The sequence below is a fragment of the Hibiscus syriacus genome, unplaced genomic scaffold (genome assembly GCF_006381635.1).
Source record: "Hibiscus syriacus cultivar Baekdansim isolate YM2019G1 unplaced genomic scaffold, ASM638163v2 tig00111769_pilon, whole genome shotgun sequence".
Taxonomy (NCBI): Eukaryota; Viridiplantae; Streptophyta; class Magnoliopsida; order Malvales; family Malvaceae; genus Hibiscus; species Hibiscus syriacus.
Window position 1 is genome coordinate 2,423,183 of NW_024063172.1, and position 26,331 is coordinate 2,449,513.

The 26,331-nt window shown below is 35.1% G+C and overlaps 1 protein-coding gene and 2 non-coding genes across 4 annotated transcripts; 1 reads left to right on the top strand and 2 right to left on the bottom strand.

The window, feature by feature from the left end:
• Positions 1 to 3,605: 3,605 nt before the first annotated feature.
• On the bottom strand, positions 3,606 to 3,766 carry LOC120170043. The gene has a single exon (XR_005520722.1). It is a non-coding gene; the product is annotated as a U1 spliceosomal RNA (small nuclear RNA).
• A 1,655-nt stretch (positions 3,767 to 5,421) lies between these two features.
• LOC120170026 lies at positions 5,422 to 5,572 on the bottom strand. The gene has a single exon (XR_005520707.1). It is a non-coding gene; the product is annotated as a U4 spliceosomal RNA (small nuclear RNA).
• A 6,173-nt stretch (positions 5,573 to 11,745) lies between these two features.
• LOC120169777 (mitochondrial arginine transporter BAC2-like) lies at positions 11,746 to 21,760 on the top strand. 2 transcript variants are annotated; one of them, XM_039177893.1, is made up of 3 exons: positions 11,746 to 11,758; positions 19,749 to 20,036; positions 20,779 to 21,760. In XM_039177893.1, exons 2-3 carry the CDS (start codon positions 19,803 to 19,805, stop codon positions 21,469 to 21,471), a joined length of 927 nt encoding a protein of 308 aa, XP_039033824.1. In that variant the 5' UTR covers positions 11,746 to 11,758; positions 19,749 to 19,802; the 3' UTR covers positions 21,472 to 21,760. The 2 variants fall into 2 exon arrangements, with proteins under 2 accessions (XP_039033824.1, XP_039033823.1); XM_039177892.1 differs by lacking the exon at positions 11,746 to 11,758 and having other exon boundaries at positions 19,442 to 20,036.
• Positions 21,761 to 26,331: the final 4,571 nt, after the last annotated feature.

Here is a 26,331-nt window from a genome sequence, read left to right on the forward strand (position 1 = left end):
ATTTATCAAAAACCTCTTCATAGGTGAGTGTTGTTTCCCTTGCTTTCAACGTAGTGACAATATCATTCAATTTGGGAATAATTCCGCTGAAGATATGAATCACCAATTCATCATCAAGGATCGAGGCTTGGGCTAGGGCGAGTTCATCGGCTAAGGTATTGGTTGTTTGAAGGAATTCAGCGACAAGTTTGTTTCCTTGCGTCAACATCGTCAATAATCTTTTGAGTGCTATCGCTCTTGATTTTATTTTGCTAGAAAAGACGACAATCAACTTGTTCAATGCTTCCATAGACGTGGCACTTCTCGCTATCATCGGTAAAACAAATTCTGAAAGAGAGGAGCCTATCGCGTGGACAATCAATTTGTCCTGTCGTACCCAAAGATGGTACTCAAGATTCAGAATTTCTTTAGATTCACGAACATCATTTTTTTTCTGTTGAGACTATGATTTTTGGTGGACAAGGAGTATCACCAGTGATATAGTCCGTTAAATCCAATCCAATGAGAAGTGCTTCAATTTGGTGAAACCAAGAAGGGAAATTCATATTTGTGAGTTTGAGTGGTAACTGAGTTTGGGTGATTTGGATGACGGCAACCATGGATAGGGGTAGGATCGAGTTTGCAGTGGTGCTTAATTGCTCTCCGATACCATATAAAAGTTGTGTTTTTATTATTCACAAGGATAGGTTTATATACACCTTATATGTAATATGATAGTCAAATTACAGTTAGAGAATCAATAGTAATCAAATTACAATCAATTACAATTAGAGAATTAATAGTAATTACATATAATTAGGAGATTTTGGAGCAGCAACTTTCGGTTGACCTTGAGTGTTAAGTTTCGGCTGTAGACTTCCTCTTATCAGAGGGTAAGCATAATTCCAGTATACATGTAGACTTCTTAGTGATTGATCAACCTTCTACCATCTCTCGAGGTGAAAGGTCAAGTTTATTCTAGCTACTTTCAGTTTGATAGTGAAGTCTCCAACCCTTAGTGAAGAAAGGAATATGAAAACTGAGAAATTGAAGAGAAAGATTTGGAAAAAAAAGAGAGAAAAACATGAAATTATAAAAATTAGGAGCCTTAATCATAAATATAAAAAATTGGTTAAATTTAATTTAAAATTGAATGAATTAATAAGAGAAATAGCGAAAGAGGGTCAAAAACTAATTTTTTTATAAAATTATAAAAAAGAGGGTCCTAATTATAAATACAAAAAAATTTGTGAGCTTTGAGTGGTGGCTCAGGGTGCTCCCTTAGAGCAGGCCCTGCCACTAGTAAATCTTTAGCCGACGATTTGTCTTCCATGCAAGTTGATATTAACCCAAAGATTCCTTTAAGATTGACATTGATGATCATTCCTCCATTGATATTTTAGATTTGAGATCGAAACTTGCTGAGAATGGGAGAATGATACAAGAATGAGAGAGAATTTTTTTTAAAGGAAAGAATAGGGTCTCATTAGAAACATTCGTTGATTTTTTCACCAACTCAAACTAAAGATCGGTGCTGGATTATGGACGAAGGAAAAAAGTACCCAAAGATTATTCTTCTTGTCAAAACTCGGTACACCATCCCTGCATGGTAATAAAACCAGGCCATACCAAACAATACATAAAATAAGAACACCCTAACAGCCTCCTTCTAAATCAATAACATTCAGCATAGCAACCATCTTTACCACTAGACAAAGACAAGCCCGAACGCTCAAGCAAACCAACTATCACTGAACTGATCAAAAGAAAAATCAGATGTGACCACTACGCAAATCCAAGAATAAGAGAGACGAAACTAGTTGTTTTGACAAGATATTGAAATTACTTATCATGGCATCAGCAAACTACATAAAATTAGATGTATCTATACATCTACATTCTTCATCTTTGTCAAGCTTGTTTTGTCATTCATGTCTCAACTACATACTTCTTGTGTCTAAGAACAAATTTAAAGAAACTAATAAAGTTGGTGTGGTGTTAATAAATGATAAAAATTTGAAAACTAGAAATAGTAGGGCTTTACCTTGAAGGGAGTCCATCCAGAAATTCTCAAAGGCCAAGGGTGAACCAAGGCCAGAGAGGGGGTTTGGAAATAGTTTTCAACCAGCAATAGACGCTCCTCGGTTAATACATCCAAGACTTGTCAATTTATTCTTCAACCGATGTGGAACCTCCTATTAATTGACAATGTGTCTATGACTTGAGATTGCTGTAAAGGTAGCGTTTTTACTGTTTAGAGGAAGCTGCCCTTTTTGTTTTTCTACTCTATGTTGGGTTTGATCTTGAGTATGACCAATGAGAAAATTGTGGGTTTTTTTCCAAATTAAAATTCACTGGATAGAAATAGTAATAGTAATAAACTACTTGAATGATTAGGAATAAAAGAGTTGTACAACTGACAAAAAGTAAGTAACATGAACATGGTTGTAATTTGGACAGATAATAAAATAACACTTGTGCAATGGCCGCAATTGCAATGCTCCAAACTCTTCTGTGAAGAGTTGTTTTCATGAGCGAATTGACCGTCAATTATGAAAACAACCGCCTCGGCTATCCCTACTCGATCCATCCATGTCTACAATAGAGATGACATAAGCCTTGACCCTCCACTACTATTCGCCCCCACCAACATATTCACTAGAAGTCCAGAACTGTTGTCTCTTCAAACCTTCCATAAACCTCCTCTTCATCGATAAAATTTCCCTAAATTATATCTCATTAGTCAGTGCCGACAGATATTAAGTTCGGTTTCAAGACATCATTTACTACCTTATAAACCTTACCGAAGTCGTTGTCTCCCAACTTGTTTTCTACTGAAAAACAGTTCGTAGCAGAAGCAATGCTTTCGAAGTGAACACATGCAAACGGTTATCATGTCCAGCTCTTTCGTGATCTATCAAAGTGTCATTATCAGTTAAAGCCGTCACAGCACCTCCGATTTCATTCAACAGCACCTTTTAGTTCATTCTTACAACCCCTGCATAAAAAGAACTGACCGAAAGAATTGAGATCGTCATTTTAGTTCTGTTTTATGTTTAACTACCAGGGTTTCAAATAGCACCCCGCTATTGCGATAGCGCCCACGATTTCGCGGTAGCGCTGCCTTCCGCTACACCCGCAATAGTGCCTGCAATGGCCGCAATCGCGGTAAAAACGAAATGAAAACGTGACCGCGATTTGAAACCCTGTTAACTACCTCTTCTTTTAGTTCTGTTTTATGTAGACTGTAATTAATATGATTGGGGTTGAAGCGCTCCCATTGGGGTAAATAATTCTACTCCTTGAATATGCTTGAGGCCATCAAAATCATTTAAACAATCTCACTGTCATCAAACACAGTCTACATAATTACATATACCGATTCATGTTTGGAAAATAACAATGCCCATAAGCATCCGATCGAAATTTTATATAGGGGAGCACATAGGAGACGGAATCTCTTTTCATAGGCTCATTCCTCTTATTCCTTTAGCACAAAGGAAACAGAATCTCACGTCTAGTTGATTAATTATGTACTTGTGATCAAAGCGTGAATAATTTTAGGGGTTTCTTTTCACTATAAGATGAAGATGGGTATATAAAAGAAATATAATAACTGAAGATTAGTAGGGACTGCGCGAACGCAAATCCCCTCTGCCACAAATTATGACGTAGGCTCTCTCGCTTGGAGAGACCTTAGAGCAACACCCCTCCCAAGTGCAATGGAGGTTACTGCCCTAGGCAATGAGTCTATTTGACCGCCCATTAACCCCGTCCAGGTAAGTATGTTTTAAAGTTGTCAAATATTATCGTCTTATACACAACCCTTTAGTTTTGCCTATGGCACACCAAAGATGTGGGACATGAAATTATTTAAAATTTACAAAATGGTTCAAGGACTTTTTTTTAACTTTCATCTTCCTCAAAGATTCTTAGAATTATTTAAAAACATTTATGATATCCCTTGCAAGTTGAATTTATTTTTGTTTAATTTTGTGTACCATAAGCTATTTACCCAAAGGGATTCCTTAATCCTTATCTAAAATCCTTTGTTAGATCAAGCGTATGTACATTCTACAACATTCTCCATTGATGAAGCAGACCATCGACAAAACTCCATTCATATCTGTAAATTTTGAAAGAAAGGCCACACACTAAACAATTGTGTAAACATAAAGGATACAATAAAAGATGCTTCATGAACGAGTCTATTTTACAAACACTGGCTAAGCCAATATAGACTTAAGGGTGTCAACACCCTAAAACTTTTTTTTTTAAAAATTTCTTTTATAAATTATATATATATAATAAAATTAAAGAAGTGACATCATTTAAAAAAAATAATTGACATCTTTTAAAAAATTGATCCCACATTTTAAATATATTTAACAATAAAAAATTTAATAGGTATGTAAACGAATCGAGCGCTCAACGAACTATTTGTAAATTAATTGTCGGGAAGTTCATTTATGTTCGTTTATTTATTAAATGAACGAACATGAACAATATTTTATGTTCGTTTAATTAAATGAACGAACACGAATAAGGCTTGTTCATTCATTTACTCTCGTGAATGTTCAGTAATCCGTTCATTTATGTTTGTTCGTTTATATTCAATCCAATCTCCAGAGCCGTTTGAAATATTAATATATAATAAATTTTTAACTTAAACCCATTAATATTTTAAAATCCAATTAATTATAAACTCCAATAGAAATAGTCAATTTGTTTCGTTTAATGAGAGTATATCTCCATTGTGGGCTTTCGACAGAGCTATATAACTATCCTCGGATGCCCAGCGTGTTGGGACTTGCATGGCGACCTTTGGGGGCTGCATGGATTGCATGGCGACCTACCTAGGTCGCTGGGCGTGCATGGCGACCTAGTAGGTCGCTGGGCGTGCATGGCGACCTATATGGGGACTGTAGAGATCACCCCATCTGAGCAATTAATCTGGCGAGAGCACTATCTCGTGAAAAAAAAATCAACGCATTATCTCGTTGATTTTGCCGAAAGAATAGGGTCTCAATAAAAACATTCATCGATATTTTTTACCAACTCAAATCAATGATTGGTATTAAATTATGGATGAAGGAAAAGAAAAATCGAAGATCAGTATTAAATTATGAATGAAGGAAGAATGAAGGAATAGACTACCCAAAGATTATTATTCATGTTAAAACTCAGTACATCATCCCTTCAGTACATCCCTGCATGGTAACAAAACCAGGCCATACCAAACAATACATATGCGTCGATCAACAGCTAACAGCAACCAAACAATACACTGCATTCTTCATTTTTATCAAGCTTTGGAAAGTAGATATTTGTCAAAGCTTGTTTCAACTGAATACTTCGTGTAGCTAAAAATAAATTTAAAGAAGCTAATAAAATCTGTGTGGTGTTAATAACATATAAAGTTTCGTAAACTACAAAATATAGGACTTTACCCCGAAGGGAATCCTTCCAGAAATTCTCAAAGGCCAAGGGTGAACCGAGGCCAAAGAGGGGGTTTGGAAATAGTTTTCAACCAGCAATAGACGCGCCTCGGTTATTACCTCACTAGCTGCGTCATTGCCCCAAGCGCAAAGATACTTCTCACAATGCTTGTTAACTCCATTTTATAATACATGCAAGACTTGTCAATTTATTCTCCAACCGATGTGGAATCTCCCATTAATTCACAATGTGTCTATGACTTGAGATTGCTGTAAAAGTGGCGTTTCTGCTGTTTAGAGGAAGCTGCTCTTTTTGTTTTTCTACTCTATGTTGAGTTTGATCTTGAGTGTGATCAATGAGAGAATTGTGGTTTTTTTCTTTTTCAAAATAAATTTCATTGGATAGAAATAGTAATAGTAATAAACAGCATGAATGATTTGGAATAAAAATGTTATACAATTGACAAAATGTAACTTGAATATGGCTGTAATTTGGACAGATAGTAAAATATTGAAATATAAGAAACACCTGTGTAGTGGCTGCAATTGCAGCACCCCCAAACTCTTCAACAGAAGAGTTGTTTAATTGATCAAACAACTTGGGCAAATATGGCCTTAGTGATGAAGTATCATGATAGCTCGAGTCAATAAAGAGGCTAAACAACTTTATTCGGTTCGGTTAATGATTTAAAAAATAAAATGTTTGATTTAGTTAACGATTAAAGAAAAAAATGATTAATTCAATTAATGAGAATTTGGTCGGTTCGGTGGCCGAACTGATCATTTGAACACCCATAGTATATAGTCTTCAATTATCATCCCAAATGCCATTAAATCTGCCTCATAAATTTGTTTTTGTAGATGACTTGATGTTTACCAAGTGTTCATTTGACTGTCTTAGGTGTGTGGGGAGTTATGAAGTTGTTTTACAACTTCTTGGATATGAATGAACTCAGTTAAGTTTAAGATTTTCTCATCAAGTATGAATAATGTAGTTTTATTGAGTATCTTTGAATCAACAGGTGTTAAGAAAGGGAATCTATCTGTGAGATATCTTGGAATACCTTTAATTTTTAGGAGGCTTACTATTAAGGATTGTGTGCCTTCTCATTGACAATACCTCAGTTAGATTACAGAGTTGGAAATTTAAACAATTTTCTTATGTTGAGAGATTACAAGACAACTTATTCAGTCTGTTATCTACAACATCCAGAATTTTTGGAGTTGGCAGCTAATCCTACCTTGTGTAGTTTTTAAGAAAGTTAACTGGTTGTGTGTATTGTTCTTTTGGAAAGAGGAGAACAAACATGTCAAGAGTGCAAGAGTTAATTGGTCTACTATTTATTGTCATAAGCCTAAAGGGGGTTTGGCCTTAGGGACGTCGTTAGTCGGAATTATGCTTGTTTTATTTTCTTGTTTCAGAAGCTCTTCTTAATATGGCTAAATTTGGATTGTTTGGTGTTGAAAATTGGCACACCAAATTGCATCAATTGTCAACATTATGGGTGGCAATTTGGTGGCATTAATGGGATGGCAAAATTGGTCAAATTTGGCCACCAAATTGTTGAAAATTTTGGATGGTAAAACTATGCAATTAGTCATTGTAATTTAGGGTATTTACAAATTAGTCCTTAAAGCTTCAACTATAAATACCCTAGCTCATTTAGTTTCAAAACCATCCCAAAGCATTCTAGCTTTCTTCCAATACTAGAGAGAATTTAGAGAGTTTCTTGAGAGTTGTTTTCTCCTTTTTATCGAGAGAGAATTATCATTGTTTTCTCCTTGGTAGATCGAGAGAAGTTGTAATTCCTATTTTCTCATAGTGAAATTCTTCTACCGTTGCCCGTGGTTTTTACCCTATTTTATTTAGGGGTTTTCCACGTAAATTTTGTGTCTCTTTTTATCTTCATTTTTATTTTCTCAAATTATCAGTTGCGATTTTGCTTTATCCGATAGTCGTCTTCTGCAACAATTGGTATCAGAGCTAGATTAGAGTGTGTAATATTTGCTTATTGTCTTTGTGGTTGCCACCAAAAGGTGGATCCTCCAACATAAGAAAGTAAGAAGGTATTACCCATTCTTTGAAGGTTCCAGAGAACTATTCACGATAGTGAAATAGTGGGAGCTATCCGTAAAAGAAGCTATGGCAACGAAATTTGATATTGAAAAATTCAATGGGAGAAATTTCTCATTGTGAAAATTGAAGATGAAGGCCATCCTGAGGAAAGACGGTTGTCTAGCAGCTATCAGCGAAAGGCCAGTAGATTTCACAGACGACAACAAATGGATCGAAATGGACGGAAATGTTATGGCAAACTTTCATCTAGCATTACCAGATGAAGTATTGTCAAGTATCGAGGAGAAGAAGACAGCTAAGGAGATATGTGATCATCTCACCAAACTGTACGAGGCCACATCGTTGCACAATAAAATTTTCCTTAAGAGAAAATTGTACACTCTCCGTATGCCAGAATCTACTTCAGTGACGGAGCACTTAAATACACTGAACACTTTATTTTCTCAGCTTACATCCTTAAGCTGTAAAATAGAAGAACAATAATGTGCTGAATTTATACTTCAAAGTCTACCGGATTCATATGATCAACTCATCATCAACTTGACAAACAGTAATGTCACCAGTCTAGTCTTCGATGACGTTGCAGCTGCTGTTCTACAAGAAGAAAATCGACGCAAGAACAAGGAAGACAGACAAGTAAATCTGCAACAAGCAGTAGCGTTGACAACGATGACAACGATGAGAGGGAGATCAACAGAACGTGGCGAAAGCAGCAGTCACAAACATGGTAGATCGAAGTCGAGAAGCAAGAAGAATTTAAAGTGTTACAACTGTGGAAAGAAAGGTCACTTGAAGAAAGATTGTTGGAGTCTAAATAAAAACTCCAATCCACAAGGCAATACCGCAAACACTTTAGATGATGGAGATGCTCTATGCTGTAAAGCGTCAACCACAGTGGAAGGGAGAAAATGATTTGCAGATATATGGTTCATTGATTCGAGAGCAACATATCACATGACCTCAAGAAGAGAATGGTTCCATCATTATGAACCTGTCTCAGGAAGATCTGTGTATAGTTGCAATGATCATGCCTTAGAGATCGTTGGCGTGGGAACCATCAAATTGAAGATGTATGACAGAACAATTAAAGTTGTTTGAGATGTGCGGCACGTGAAAGGCCTGAAGAAAAATTTATTATCCTACGGATTGTTGGATAATAATGCAAGCAAGATTAAAACATGGAAAGGAATCATGAAAGTGTTCCGTGGAGCGCTTGTGGTACTGAAAGACGAAAAAATAGCTGCAAACTTATACATGCTGAAGGGATAGACTTTGGTAGAAGCAGAAGCCTATGTTGCCTCATGTAGTTCAGATTCGGCAATGCTATGGCATCAGAAACTTGGACACATGTCAGAACAAGGAATGAAAGTCCTTGTAGAGCAAAAGCTACTTCCAGGCTTAACAAAGGTATCACTTCCTTTGTGTGAGTATTGCATAACAAGTAAGCAGTACCGGTTGAAATTCAACACATCAAATTCTAGAGGCAAAAGTGTTCTAGAATTGGTTCACTCTGACGTATGGCAAGCACCAGTAACGTCCCTAGGTGGAGCAAAATACTTTGTCTCATTTATTGATGACTACTCCAGGAGATGTTGGGTGCACCCTATTAAGAAGAAGTCAGACGTGTTTTTAACTTTCAAAAACTTCAAAGCGCGGGTGGAACTTGATTCTGGAAATAAGATCAAGTGTTTCAGAACAGATAATGGAGGAGAATACTCAAGCGAAGAATTTGATGACTTTTTCAAGAAAGAAGGCATCAAAAGACAGTTCACAGTGGTGAACACTCCTCAACAAAATGGAGTGACAGAGCGGATGAACAGAACCTTGTTAGAAAGAACAAGAGCAATGTTGAGGGACGCAGGCCTAGAAAAATCATTCTGGGCAGAAGCAGTCAATACCACCTGTTATATGGTGAATCGAGCTCCATCAACTGCAATAGAGCTGAAGACACCAATGGAGATGTGGACTGGTAAACCAGTTGATTATTCAAACCTCCATGTATTTGGAAGTATTGTTTACGTGATGTACAACGCCCAAGAAATTTCAAAGCTGGATCCAAAATCCAGGAAATGCAAATTCTTGGGGTATGCTGATGGAGTAAAGGGGTATCGCTTGTGGGATCCCACTGCCCGCAAAGTGATCATTAGCAGGGATGTTATCTTTGTAGAAGATAAACTACAAAGAAAAGAAGACGATGATAGCGCTGAAAGTCAGAGACTACTCAGATACATGTGGAAAAAGAGTTTGAAGAATGAGATTCTTCTGAAGCATAACCAGCACATGATGAACAAGAACTAGAGAGTTCTGAAGCTCCAACAACTTGTCAATCAGATCGTGTGAGAAGACGTCCCAATTGGCACTCAGATTATGTTATAGAAGGTAATATTGCATACTGCCTTTTAACAGAGGACGGTGAGCCATCAACATACCAGGAGGCAATAAACAGCTCAGATGCTTCACTGTGGATGATGGCGATGCAAGAAGAAATCGAAGCCCTTCATAAAAATAATGCATGAGACCTTGTGCCACTACCACAATGAAGGAAGCCAATTGGTAACAAATGGGTTTTCAAAATCAAGCGAAATGGTGACGATCAAGTGGAGAGGTATCGTGCAAGACTGGTGGTCAAAGGATATGCTTAGAAAGAAGGTATTGATTTCAATGAAATTTTTTCTCCTGTGGTTCGACTAACAACAGTTCGAGTAGTCTTGGCAATGTGTGCTACATTGAATTTACATTTGGAACAGCTAGATGTTAAAACAACTTTTCTTCATGGAAATCTTGAAGAAGAGATTTATATGCTCCAGCCTGAAGGTTTTGAAGAAGACGAAAAGAAGAACTTGGTTTGCAGGTTGAACAAATCTCTGTACGGTCTAAAGCAGGTGCCGAGGTGTTGGTATAAGATATTTGATTCCTTCATTATGTGCCTTGGATACAACAGACTTAATGCAGACCCTTGTGCTTATTTCAAGAGGTCTGGTGATAAAGATTTTGTTATATTGCTGTTGTATGTGGATGACATGTTGGTTGCAGGACCCAACAAAGATCATATTGAAGAATTGAAGGCACAACTGGCTAGGGAATTTGAAATGAAGGACTTGGGATCAGTAAACAAGATTCTAGGGATGCAAATTCACCAAGACAAAAGTAATAGGAAGATTTGGCTTTCACAAAAGAATTACTTGAAGAAAATCTTGTCACGATTTAGCATGCAAGATTGTAAGCCAATTTCTACCCCTCTTCCTATTAACTTCAAATTATCCTCCAGTATGAGTCCTAGCAGTGAAGAAGAGAGGATGGAGATGTCTCGAGTACCGTATGCATCAGCAGTGGGAAGTTTAATGTTCGCTATGATATGCACAAGACCAGACATTGCACAAGCAGTGGGAGTGGTTAGTCGGTACATGGCGAATCCAGGCAAAGAGCATTGGAATATTGTAAAGAGGATCCTAAGATACATCAAAGGGACCTCAAATGTTGCCTTATGTTACAGAGGATCAAACTTATTAATCAATGGGTATGTAGATTTTAACTATGCAGGGGATTTGGATAAAAGCAAATCTACTACAGGATATGTGTTCAAAGTTGCTGGTGAAGCTGTAAGCTGGGTTTCAAAATTGTAGTCAGTTGTGGCTACGTCCACAACAGAGGCAGAATATGTAGCAGCTACACAAGCCAGTAAAGAAGCAATTTGGTTGAAGATGCTATTGGAGGAGCTTGGGCACAATCAAGAGTATGTCTCTCTGTTTTGTGACAGTCAAAGCGCCTTGCATCTAGCAAGGAATCCAACATTTCATTCAAGAACTAAGCACATACGAGTTCAGTACCATTTCATTCGTGAAAAGGTGGAAGAAGGAACAGTAGATATGCAGAAGATCCATACCAAAGACAACATAGCAGATTTCATGACGAAGGCAATCAATGCTGATAAATTTACATGGTGTCGATCCTCCTGTGGCCTGTCAGAAACGTAAGCAACATGAAAGGTACAAGGTAGAAAGAATGGTGTGAATATATGATTGTTCCAATCAAACCTTCAAGTGGGAGATTGTTGAAAATTGGCACACCAAATTGCATCAATTGTCAACATTATGGGTGGCAATTTGGTGGCATTAATGGGGTGGCAAAATTGGTCAAATTTGGCCACTAAATTGTTGAAAATTTTGGATGGTAAAACTATGCAATTAGTCATTGTAATTTAGGGTATTTACAAATTAGTCCTTAAAGCTTCAACTATAAATACCCTAGCTCATTTAGTTTCAAAACCATCCCAAAGCATTCTAGCTTTCTTCCAATACTAGAGAGAATTTAGAGAGTTTCTTGAGAGTTGTTTTCTCCTTTTTATCGAGAGAGAATTATCATTGTTTTCTCCTTGGTAGATCGAGAGAGGTTGTAATTCATATTTTCTCATAGTGAAATTCTTCTACCGTTGCCTGTGGTTTTTACCCTATTTTATTTAGGGGTTTTCCACGTAAATTTTGTGTCTCTTTTTATCTTCATTTTTATTTTCTCAAATTATCAGTTGTGATTTTGCTCTATCCGATAGTCTTCTTCCGCAACACTTGGATCTATTTTTATGTTATTAAGAATAACTACTACTGGCAGGTACTAGCCCTCAGGGTTGCAGTTGGGCATGAAGGCAATGATAGACGTAAAATTTTATGTTAGGGAAGAACTAAAACTTCTAAAATTATAGGAATGAATTTGAACTTATAAAATTTCAGGGGGCTAAAACAGATTTTCAACCTATTGTCATGAGTTGGAGTTTGGAGTTGGCTTGAGCTAGCTGCAGGTTGAGGAAATCCATGCTTTCACTAATGTTGAAGCTTGCTTAGAATGATTACATAACTTTGATTTGGGGGGAGAGGAATCGCAAGCAGTTTCAAAAGCTCGAAAGCTCGTCATCGGAGATATTCAATCGGATCAAAGAAGCCGACAGGCTCAAGTTATGGGATAAGCAAATTAGTAAGGAACGGCATGTTAATATTGCAATCTGTAAAGGCTGGAATCTTGATGCATAGGTTGGTTGTTGGTCTTTTGTTATTTTTCTGCAGGTTCTTTTTACAGTAATTTGATGTAGCAGTCTGCTGCTTTTTTGCAATACAAAATAAATATTAATTCAACAAAATAATTAAATTAACATATAAAAATTAAGCTGTGATTTACGTATAATAGAAAATAAAAAAATACTAATGGAATTAATAAAGAATATATACCATTAAAAATTGCAAATTGTCCAAAAGGAATTTACTTTATAAAAAATGACGCGGAGTAGGACTCTCTTCGGTTAGCCAGCAAATCATCACGTGCTAAGCGCGTGATAATTACTTTCTCTATTTATAGGAGCCTTTTAGGAGATATTCAAAAGTCGAGTGTCTTAGGGTTAGGGCTCTTAATTTTCTGTCTACCCAATTTCTGTGATCTCTTCTAATATCAGGCTTTAACATGTCGTCCAAGCAAGGTAATCACTTCTGGAAATTGTAACATCTCGACTTTGTTAGTTTCGATGTTTCAAATTTATCGATAGGGATTTCGATTCGCGATTCCTGTTAATTTCAAAGATATTGATTTTTGTTGTGTTTATTCTGGGGATCTAGGTGGCAAAGCGAAGCCTTTGAAGCAACCTAAAACTGCAAAGAAAGAATATGACGAGGTATCGCAATTATTATATATATTATTTGAATCGATCTATAATGCAAAAATAAGGGAGAAGGTCACATATAGTTGAATTTTATTTTATATTTTTTTTGTATGTAGCTTTATTCAAGTACTATTCTCTCTTAAGGTTTAATTTCCTGTTAGGTCTGCTTATTTGGATTTGCCCTTTGTTAAACTGTATGAAATTAGTGAGGTCAATATTGTTTTGGTACAGAATATACTAAATAAAGCCATGTTAACCTTATGGAATCTTTGCTGGTATATTGTGCGTTGCAATCTGTTCAACTTTAGAATTCATGTGTTTTTGCTGATATCAGTAGTGAAATCATGTAAAACTTTTATGATCAAATTTAGTTAATTTTTGAACGAATTTTGTTGATAATGTAATTGTATTTGGTGTTATTTTCTTTATCTCATTTAATTTGTTTCGTGCAGGTTGATATGGCTAACATTCAGAAAAAGAAGGAAGAAGAGAAGGTGAGGTGTTGGTTTTGTTACTCTTGGAGTTCTATTTTTACCTTTAGCTCTTTTTTAGCTTTCTCTAGCTATGTTCTTTGAATCGTCAATTTATTTTGTTTTTTTTTATTTGTGATGGACTCGTGGGCAGGCTCTTAAAGAGCTGAGATCAAAGGCACAAAAGGGGCCGGTTGGTGGTGCAGGACTTAAGAAGAGCGGGAAGAAATGAGGATCTAGAACTCATCAAATCATAAACTGCTGTGGCTTGTGTTTGTGAGTAAAACTTCTATTATGATGAAATGTTTTGTTTTAGTTTGATGGGCTAGGACATCATTTGGAATTATCTGATGCTCTAGTTTCGTAATTGAATTTGCTGCAAAACCTTGTGTGAAAGTTCGATATTGTAAAACTTAATAAACTTAAGTTATATACTGTCTGTTTGTGCTTTTGTGTCTGCATTTCATATTACCATAATTATGGTTTGTTAATGAATGGGTTTCCTGAACAAATCTGATTCTTAAGTGCCCTGCTCTCACTACTACTTTCCCTTTTCAGGGATGCATCCTGAAATTTCATTTAATTTGTTAAACCATGATAAATGAAGCACATAGGACTTGAGATGGCTAGCTTTAGGTTCTGAGGGGTGCTTATTCATCTTTGGTAAAATCTGAATCTGTTTGATTTCCTGCCATCAGTGGTCATCACTAAGGGTGTTCAAATATATTCAATCCGGATGATCTGACCTGTCAACCAACCAACCCGCTCTAAAATTATTGGGTATTTATAGTGAAAATAATTGAATTTTTGGGCCAGGTATCCGAACCACTATTTTTTTCGGGCTTCTGGGCAGGTCATAAAATAATGCCTAATCAAATACCTGTTAACACAATAACCAGTTTCTTATATATATATATGAAAGGTTTTTTATTCTTAATTCTCAAATTATTTCACCCTAACCTTCTAAATTCATAATTTTTTTTAAATTATTTCACTGCATTCTAAATTATTAATTTCTTAGATTATTTCACCCTACCAATCTAAATTATTTCTCAATTATTTCTTTTAACTTTAAAGTATTTTCAATTTTATTGTATTTCTTTAATTGTATGTTTAATAAGTTTTACTTTTTAATTATATAATTTGAATTTTTAAATTTTATAATTGAATTTTGTATTATAGACCTTTAAAATTTAAAATTTAGATTTTTTATACATTTTTATATAATATAATTTAAAGAAAATAAAATATAATATAATATAAATTGGGTAATGGGGGTATTCAAATCCGGGTATTCGTATTTTTGGGTACTCGAAGTATTGGATTCTTCGGGTAGTATATCTGTCAGTTCGTGATCCGGATTGTTCAGTTCGGGTACTCGTTTTAATACACAATCTACACACAAAAATTAGCGATTTAAAGTTAGTTTTAAGGATATATATATATATATATATATATATATATATATATATATATATATATATAAGCTATTTTCAAAGGAAAATATTAAAAATACTAAAATCGATCATTATTTTTTTCTTTGAAACACATTAAAAATTAATAAAAGTTATTTAAGAAAAATAAAACTTAAAACTTTTAAGTTAAAAGTTTATAATACAAACCTAGAAAGAATTTAAATTTAGCTTAAAAGTAAAAATATTAAGAAACCTAAAATAAAAATATAATTTAAATCAATATATATATATATATATATATTAAAACTATCGGGTTGGGTCGGGTACCCGGTTATAAAAAAAAGTTGGCTTAGACTCAGCCCAACTACCTGAAAAAAATCATGGTCGGTTACTCTGCCTGATCGGGTAACGTTTTTTTAGATAATTACCCATTTTTTTAGGTTCATGATAACATGCCAGATTAACGGAGTCGAGTATTTTTTAACACCCCTCTATCCATGACCCGAAAAAGGGGTACTTGGGTTTTTATGGGTATTCAACTTACATGTACTAGGAATTAACAAGTCAGGGCATAGGTTGATATTTTAGTATCCAGATATCTTGGTTACTCGAAAATGCGGGTATTCGAATTTGAGCACCCCTAGTCATCACTAGGAAAATTTACAATCATAATCATAAATTAAACTCATAAGTAGAACATCTTTTTATAACTATTGACATAAAAAATTTGTCATTTAAGATTACTTAAAGACCATATAAGGAAAATGTTAAAAATTTAATAAAATATAGAGATGAGCAAATTTGATTGCACAAATGAATCATAAAAGATGAATAAGTTATTGAAAGATCACTAACAAATCACAAATTGAACAAATCACAAATTAGAGTTGAATGACTTGAGAAAACTATCCATAAAGTTTAAGTAGGGAGGATTATCGTGATAATAAATAAGCATCATCTTGATATCAATTCGTGAGATGTCAACTTCAATCCTAAAAACTAAAGATGACATAAAACAATAAAAAAAAGACATCATGAAAACGAAATAATAATTAAACGATCAAAACATACTATAAGACAGAGAAAAAGGCATCATGAAAACAGTTATTAAAAAAATAAAGATAACATAAGACAATAAAAGAAGAAAATAAGAAATATCAGTGGTAATGACCGGCCCAAAATTGATGCCATCGTCTACGATCAAAGATTATGTGTGTGAAAATATTAGGTCGAAAATTACAAATATATGATGAACTAAGTTCAAGTGAATTGAGTATTCTAAAAAGAAGATTTTTTGTTATAAGATGCTCAAACATGTATTTTCATTAATTTTGATTATGACACTAATATGGTTTCCAGTTAACAAAAAATAAAGACATATATGATAACATGAATCTGCACAGGCACATTAATTTGATGATTTTGATTGTCTTTAATCTTACTTGCCTCATCATCTAAATCTAAAGATCATAACACTTTATCTATAAATTACCTAAATCGTAAAATATGGAGTATACACACGTGCTTAATAAATAGGCACATGGGAAAAAGCTTTAGATCAAATTAAAAGCCGTTCTCATAATTTAAAATTCAACTGAACTCTTATGAACAAAAGAAATATCTTTTGATTTCTTTCAATATCTTCTGTCAACAGTCAAATGGATTAAAGATGGTTTTTGCTGTGAAAGGGGCCATCTGATTTTTTTTTTTATAAACTCTCAATTGAATACACTCTTTTATAAGAGCTCTTCAATTTATTTATTTTTTTTGAATTTTTTATAAACTTTTTTTTTTTACCTTTTAAGGCTTAGAATACAAATCATCATGAATTTATATCACTTTGGTTAAACCGATACCTAGTTTTTCCTTGTCAAATTATCATCTGAATTTAATAAATTTTTTTGTTGCCCTCTTGATTCCAGGATTTTGCCTTGTTTAATTCGGATCGACCCGTGTCGCACACTTGACATTTGGTGTGTGACTTTAATAATTTTTTTAGTAGTCTAAGATAATTACAATATAATATTTATTTAAATTTTTTATTATAAAATTATATTATATTTTTTATCACCATTGAAAAGACATTATACCCGAGACCGCTGCTGTCAATAAGCTTCATCTCGAGTCGAGCCAACATGTGTTGAATATCATTCTTAAGTGTGATAAACTCACTACTCCCCATTCGAAAGAGGTCCCTGCAGAAGCTTATCAAATGTAAAGCCCGTAGCTCCTGCCCAAGCCTCATGCCTCCATGGACACACATTGAATCATTAAAATAATGATTGTCGCACCGATGAGGTCCCAACGGTGTAGGGGAGACCAGTCTCTCGGAATAATGTAGCAATGGTCCAATTCGGCAGCAAATCCACTATAAACTTGGCATTGAGAATGAATCCGTATCCTTGAAGTAGAAGCCACAAATGCGTAGGGAAGTAGCGGAACCCTCAAGCAATGTGTACCATCCTTTGCACGGTTGAATTTCCCATAGGTTATTCCGTGCAAGAGCAGAGCGAAAACCAGCAATGTGGGATCGTGGCCGTCTCTGGCCCCAAATTTTCTTAGAATCGATTAAGATCTCCTTAAAATCTCCCATATTAACCATGGCAACAATGAAGTGGGATCAAGTCTGTCCAACAAATCTCATGTTTCATAACGACGACGACTGTCGCTGGAGCCATGAAGCCCGGTGAACTAAAAAGGATCAACCCCACAATGAATAATATAGTCAATATGAACATTAGAATACGATAATAAATATACATCAACATTAGAATTCCAGAGAAGTATTAAACCAGTACAAGTGAGACTATTGTCAACAAATAAACATCCTTCCATGCATAATGCATGTTTCAGACTATTGTCATGTTTCAAAAGTTGAATGCTCAATTAAGTATAATAAAAAGATAGCGCAAAAAATTAAAGGGCTAATGAAGACGTGGCTTTGAATATTGCCGATACAGATGGAAGTTGGAAAAATGATGTGTTTGACATTTGTGGATGTGTATTGACAGCCCAACAATTCATGTGATTATGCTTTTGTCACTTAACATTTTTTTTTCAAAATCATGCTTAACGTTACGTTTTGATTTCATTTTAGTTATCCGTTATCGAAATTTTATTTAAATGATGATGTGGAATTACTTTATGGTTACACGTTAATATCATTATTATTATTTTAATGATAAGTGATCAAAACGAAACCAAAATATAATGTTAAGTATGATTTTAAAAAAATAGTTGATTGATGAAAACGAAACTGCAGAAATAGTTGAATGAATAAATAATGTAATATATCCTATTGAATATTAACTTAATCATTTATTATATATATGCATAATGCATCCATGCATGCATATAGCAATAACTCCAAATGGTGGAGGCTTTGAGGTGATCAACGGTTTAAAGAACAAAAATGGAGACTGAAGTTTAATGATAAGACTTGGAGAATCTCCAACAACTTCATTTCATATCCACATCATTATGGTCATCCACATTCAATCGAGAAATCTCAACCCCCAAATGAATTTACGCCGTCCAAAATATTATACCATACAACACAAGATAAGCTAAAATAATAAAGACCTAAGATTTATATAATATAAATTGTATATATAGTTTAAAGGTTTCATCAGACAATATCTTATTATGTAAAGAGTTGTTCGATTTCTCTTCGGGGGTTTCCTGAGTTGAACATCATTATTCTCATTGTCACTTTCATTCAGAGATGAATGCAAGATATTATGTTAAGAAGTGAAATTTTTAAATTTTAGAAAATGACGAATTTATAAAATTTCCGATATTATTTTAATATTTTCGATAGAGCGTTATCTAAAATGTTAATTCTATTACCTAATATGTTAATCAGAAATGTTACTTTCTCCGTAATATTTCCGGTTGCAACCGAAAATATTAAAAAGATTAACATTTTAAGTAACGAAATTAATATTTTAGGTGGTATTCCACCGAAAATATGAAAACAAAATTAACTATTCCGGTTGCAATTTTTAGTCTTATATTAAGTTGTATTTCTTGAGACAATCCTCACAAAATTATGTAAAAAAATAAAAACCGAAACCAAACAATCATATGAATCAATAGGGGAAGGGTGGTTGCGTCACCCCCACCACTGAGCACAATTTCCATTGGTATTTGGGATATATAATAAGACAGGAACGCTTCATCAGAACACTGAACCAAAAAAGCACCGAGACAAGGGCGAGTTCACGTGTAGAAATCTCGTAGGCCCACTCGGGAAGCCATTAATGGGGACCTATAGAAGAAGTTGGCCGTTTCCTCCCACTGGAGTTCCCAACATCATATAGAGGTTTTTAGCCCTCTATTTTCATCCTCCTTTTTTTCTCTCTCTGTTTTTCTGTGGGATATACCATTAGAATTGTAAGGTCATGGAGGAAATTGGGGGTGTTTTTTTTTTATTATTCATGTTTTTTGCTCGAGGGAAATTAGATAAAAAGGTGGAAGCGGCAGAATCGGATCTTTTAAGGTATCTTAGGTAATCTTGCCTTTTATAATGTCCAGCAAGTGCATTATTTTTTGCATCTTAGGGAAACTTAGCATCATATATAAAGTTAAACACCTTTTTAAAGCTTTTTCTTGAGCCAAAAAGGTTAAAGAAAATCTGTTTTTTTGAGTTGGAGAAGGAGGAGGAGATTCAAAGCCGTGCAAGAAAAGAACACTATAGGTGTCTTATCCGTGTTGCCTATATAAAAGCAACAAAGCTTCATATTTCTATTATTTTGGGTGATTAAATTTTGGTGCGATATAATGGATTTCTGGCCAGAGTTTCTTGCAAGTAGCTGGGGAAAAGAATTTGTTGCCGGAGGTTTCGGTGGCATGGCCGGCATCGTCTCCGGTTATCCGCTCGACACCCTCAGAATACGGCAACAAAGCACGGATTCGGGCTCGGCCTTTAGCATCCTACGTCGGGTTGTTGCCAGGGAAGGACCTGGGGCACTCTATTGTGGCATGGCTGCACCATTGGCGTCAGTCACCTTTCAGGTTCTTTTCTCTCATCTATGGGGATGGCTAATTGAATTGTTTCGGTCTAAAGGTTTCTTTTTGTGGATTTTGCGTGATATTTTTTTATGTTTTAAGTTATCTTTCTTTTCTGTGGCATGGAACCTTATCAGGATCTAGCTGATTAACCCATCAATCTTATGTGGTACCCAAATTTCCATTCTTATGTTTATTGAAAAGTTGGTGCTTTGCTGATTACATATATATTTGTTGAATGCCATTGTCTATGTATTTGGCCTTATACGGTTCCAACAGCTTATCAAATGCTACTAATAATTGTTTTCGGCATTGGGTGTAATAATCTTATTGAAATATTATATGTTATATAAATAGGACACGATCCAATTACATTGTGTAAATTTTTTTTAGTTTTATATTTTTAAGACCATTTGATGAGAGCGATTAACTGTTGAGTTTAACAAAGAAGATATTCACCGGGGGGAAAAATAAAGAGTCAATATCAACTTTTGATTTCCCTCAATATAACGATCTTAAATAAAATGTAAAACTAAAAGAACTTTACACAGTCTAAGCAAATTCTAACCCTATATAAATTGTGATTTTTTTAATATTTCGCGATTAAATAAATTTTGACACATTTTCGTTACATTGAAAATTCAGTTGTCTGCAAAATATTCGAGATAAGAGCTTTCATTTTATGTTAGAATTATGACTTTGAATAGGGCAAAAGGTAGTTCTTACGGAAAAGATTTGTGCATTGCAGAATGCTATGGTTTTCCAGATATATGCCATTCTTTCACGAGCATCCGACTCGTCTGCTTCCGCCGCCGATCCACCTTCCTACAAGGGTGTTGCACTAGGAGGAGTCGGAACAGGGGCCTTACAGAGCATCATGCTTGCTCCGGTAGAACTAGTAAAAATCCGCCTGCAGTTGCAGAAGACAAGTTTTCCAGGTTCTCAATCAGCTAGTGCTCATAAAGGGCCAATTAGTGTTGCTAAAACCATACTAAAAACAGAAGGCTTGAGGGGACTATACAGGGGTTTTACCATCACTGCCCTTCGAGATGCGCCTTCTCATGGCTTCTACTTTTGGACGTACGAGTATATGCGAGAACAGCTTCATCCAGGTTGCAGAAAGAGCGGCCAAGAAACCCTCAGAACAATGCTGATAGCAGGAGGTTTAGCAGGGGTTGCTAGCTGGGTTTGCTGCTATCCCTTGGATGTTGTAAAGACTAGACTGCAGGCTCAGTCACCGGCCTCCCCACAGAAGTACAATGGCATCATTGATTGTCTCCAAAAAAGTGTAAATCAGGAAGGATATCGCGTTCTATGGAGAGGACTAGGGACTGCGGTTGCTCGAGCTTTTGTAGTCAATGGGGCTATATTTTCTGCTTATGAGATTGCATTGAGGTGCTTATTCAACAATAAAAACATTCAGACTGATAACACAGTCTAGAATAAACTGGAGTTTACAAAAGAATCGAGATGGTAAAAAAAATGCACCATGTCCATGAGATGATAAATCAACAACAATTTATTCATAGCTAATCAGAGCAGGCCAAGGATCATGTATGATATGCCAAGATGTTCTATAAGTGAAACAAGTGAATAAAAGTAAAGGTAATCTGCCTTACCTCTCAGCAACTGAAAAGCGTCATCTTCAGAGTATAGAAAAGCCAACATCTTATCCTCATTCTTGCTGTTAAATAATATGAATCAAAGTGGATACGCTCCCATCTTATAAATTTATCATGGCTTATCATATCCACAATGCAGTGTTATAACCATCAAACTTAAGTAGACTCTCTTTGTCATCAAATACTCGAATTTCTAGTATTTCTAATATTAGTTGCACTTCTAAATTGTCGAGCACGTACTGTCATTACTGATTACAGCTGATTTGATTTGCTTAGCTTAGAATGCATCCGCAATGCTTGCATCCCTTAGTTTGCAAGCTGCTTATGCTGGTCTCCATTACTTGAAACCAAGGATTCAAATAGCGGTCGCGGTCGCATTTTCAGTCATGTCGCATTTACCGCGATTGCGGCCATAGCAGGCACTATTGTGGGTATAACGGATATATCGGAAGGCAGTGCTACCGCTATTTTGCGGCCGCTATTTAAAACCCTGCTTGAAACTTCAATACTCCAACTCCATAATGCTGCAAGCATTTTACATTGATAAATCGGAATGAAACATAAGGAAAAAGATTGAAGATGGGGTTTTCTTGGTAGCTTACCCTTGCACTTTGGCCTTCAACGTGAACAAGGATTAGAATGTGTAACCCAGGGAAGCAGGAACAAGTTTTTTTTTTTGTTTTAGTGTGTGGTTGTGGGTGGGTGGGTGGGTGTTGGGGGGGGGGGGAGGGGGATGAGCTCCTTGAGTTTCAGTAAGGTCAAAACAGGGTAACCAACAGATTCAGTTTGTCGTAACCGGTTTTTGCCCGGGTACAAATTTTACTTGGTTGGAAAAAGTAATATGGATAAAAAATGGTGTTTTAGAAATATTTTGGAGTCGCCATTGACCTTTTTGGGTTAGGTAGATCGAATACCTAAAAATTATTTTTTAAAAGAGTTTTAAGAAAACACTAATAAAAAATGAACTGATCTGCGTTTATAACCAAAAATTCGTTCTTTTTAATAATAAAAAGGGATTCGTGGTCGGTTACGTTTAGGGAAGGATTAGCACCCCTACAACGCCCAAAATTGGTACTTTTTAATTATAAATTGTCTCTATTATTAAAATTTTAAAAATTTAAAAATATATTTAATTTATAATCTTATTATTTCAAAATTATATAAAAAATATTTATTTATTTAAAAATATCAGAAAAGAACTTCTAGGTGCCTTAAGACAGCTCTTTTCTTTGATATTGATAAATATTAATTTAAATAACATTGTTTAATTTTTAATTTTAAAATATCAGAATAGGACATCCAGTTGTATTAAGACTGTCCTTTTCTTTGATATTAAAAACAAATATTTAAAAATTATTATTTATTATATATATATTTATGAATATATAAAAATATTTAAAAATATAAACAAATAAAATAAAAATACCACTAAAACAATATATTTTAAAAACAGTAAAATAAATGAAAACATATAAAATAAATGACTAAATTACAGTAAAAATAAAATTAAAAATCTAATTCATAATTAATCAAAATTATAAGGATTAGACATGCTATTTCTTTATTTTATTTATTTAGTGACTAGAATAAAATTATCTAAAATTCGGATATTAGAATAAAATAAATTAAAAATATAAACTAAGGATTAAAATATTATTTATTAAAATTAAGGGATTAAATCTGTTATTTATCCTAAATATATTATTTTAATATAAAGGATTAAAATGAATAAAATTGAAATTCGAAGACTGAATTAAAAGTATTATAAACTCAATTTAGTGACTAAAATGTAAAGTTTACAAGTTTAGATGGCTACTGAAATGATTTAACTATTCTTTAATTACACGAATAGCCCTCCCCAAAACGACGTCGTTTGGGAAGGGCTATTTAATGCCCAAGACAGCCGGCCCTTCGGGCCATCTCTTTCATTTTTCAATTTTCATTCTCTCTCTAACTGAGAGAGAATGAACAAAGCTCTCCCCTCTCTCTAGCTTCCCTCACCGGAGGGAAGCCGGTCACCGGACGGCAACTGTCTGCCGTCGTGACCGGCACCGCCGGCCACCGCATCCGGTGGCCGGAAAATTTTATTTTTATACTATTGGGTAGATCGGATCGTCCTAAGGACGGTCCCGGTGTTCTCTTCCCTTAAAAAGCTCTGAATCGGAGCGAATCTACAAAAATACCTTCGGCGTTTCGAAGGTTCTGGCGAGATCCGGTGGCGGTTGGGGTTCTCCGATGACAGTAAGTTTCTCTTCTTTCTTTTTCTTTTCTTTCTTTTCTGTTTCTTTGTATCTATCTCTCTGTCTTCCTTTTTTTTTCTTGCTTGCAGATGGGGTGATGGCTTTATAGCCATCACCGGTGTTCGTCTCAGACCGGTCCGAAGAATGCCCTTTGGTGAGTCACCGGACTCCCAGTGGTGACTCACCGTTTGGGGAGACGTGTGCGGCTACGGCCGGCCTTCTGGACTCTTTGGTAGACGTGGTGGAGGCTGGAACGTTGGTGTGGCGGTGAAGTCTTCTGGAAGCAGCAGCGGCGGCGGTGGGACGTGTCCCTAGGGTATTGATACCCTAGGGTTTCCTCTGGCAAACTGTGGACCGTTGGATCAAACCAGATCCAACGGCTGGAATTGAAGACGGCGGCTGAGGAATTAGAAAACCCTAATCTGTTAGGGTTTGTTATGGGCTCGTTGGTTTGGGCCATCAAGTTTGTAATTGGGCTTCCATTTGGGCTTGTAATTTTAAATAATATATTAATAATAATAATAATTATAATTATAATAATAATAATAATAATAATAATAATTATAATAATAATAACATAAAAATGAAAAAAAATGAATATCTTCAGCTGCCCCTCTTTGCTTATTCTTAATAAGAATAGAGCAAAGATGAAAAGATGATAATTTTTTTTCATTTGATTTCACTTGATTAGTAGGGAGATGTTGAATAAATTCTTCTCTCTCGGTCATGTGAGTTCTTCTCATTATGAACTTTCCGCTGGGGATGATGTTGATCTTTTTCTTTTTGTGATAGAGTCATTCAAAAGGTTGAATAAGTTTTTCTCTGGAAAGGCTGATGCTAATCTATCTTCTTCTGTGATAGAACTATGCAAAAAGTTGAACAAGTTCTTCTTATTATAAACTTATTCTTCCTTCTTCAAATGAGTTCTTCTCATTATGAATTTCTCTGAAAAAGCTGCTTCATTAAGTGATGGATTTGAGCAAAAGGTTGAACAAATTCTTCTCATTGTGAATTTCTTCTTCCTTCTTCAGATGACGAGTTCTTCTCATTATAAACTCTCCCTGGCAATGTTGATCCATCAAATGATGAATTCAAACAAAAAGTTGAACAAGTTCTTCTCATTATGAACTTCTTCTTCTTTCTTCAAATGAGTTCTTCTCATTATGAATTTCTCTGAAAAAGCTGCTTCATTAAGTGATGGATTTGAGCAAAAGGTTGAACAAATTCTTCTCATTGTGAATTTCTTCTTCCTTCTTCAGATGACGAGTTCTTCTCATTATAAACTCTCCCTGGCAATGTTGATCCATCAAATGATGAATTCAAACAAAAAGTTGAACAAGTTCTTCTCATTATGAACTCGAACTGGAAAAGCTGATCCATCAAGTGATGGGTTTGAGCAAAAGGTTGAACAAATTCTTCTCATTGTGAATTTCTTCTTCCTTCTTCAGATGACGATTTCTTCTCATTATGAACTCTACCTGGCAATGTTGATCCATCAAATGATGAATTCAAACAAAAAGTTGAACAAGTTCTTCTCATTATGAACTTCTTCTTCTTTCTTCAGATGAGTTCTTCTCATTATGAACTCGAACTGGAAAAGCTGATCCATCAAGTGATGGGTTTGAGCAAAAGGTTGAAATTCCTGTTAAAAATTCAACATAGATGAAGATGAATGAAAATGCACCTATTTTGTAAACACCTAAAATATGATGCATGAATGTTGAGTTATTGGATTTCAGATTGGTGAATTGAGTATTTCTTCAATTGTAAAAACCCAATAGATCTTTCTTCTTCAAATCAGAGAATCTATCATCTTTGACAAATGTAGATATAATGTCACAAAACCTCTTGAGAATAAAACTCAATAGTATAGGCTCTTGAAAAGCTTGCATTCAGGCAACATGTTGATTCTGATAACAACTCATCTGATTATGAAGTGACCTTTCAAGATGATTTCACAGATATCGATAGTTCTTCTAATACCGAGAAATCTTGAATTTTGATTCTGATGAGGAGAATAAATTGTTATACTTGACAGAAATGGGATTCTCAGAGGCTGAAACTTCAAATAGCCCTGGAGAAATGTGGTCCAGATTCATCAATTGCAAAATTGATAGATTTTATATGTGCTGCTCAAATGACTAAAGATGCTGACGCACTTCTTCCGGTAAAAGATGGGAAGCCATTATGTGATGATCCTAATTACAAGAAAAGGCAAAACCTGGACTATGATTTTTGGGAAAGGAAGAAGCAAAAGAAGCTTGAAAAGAAACTTCTTAATGAAGACGATCATGCAGTTCATCTTTTAATTCCAATGATTGGTTCTGTATTTCCTACCAAACCAGATCAGATAACTCAAAGAACACTTCCAGAAGATGCTATGAGCACATTCATCTTCCAAATTCAATGATTGGTTCTGCCAAACCAGATCAGATAACT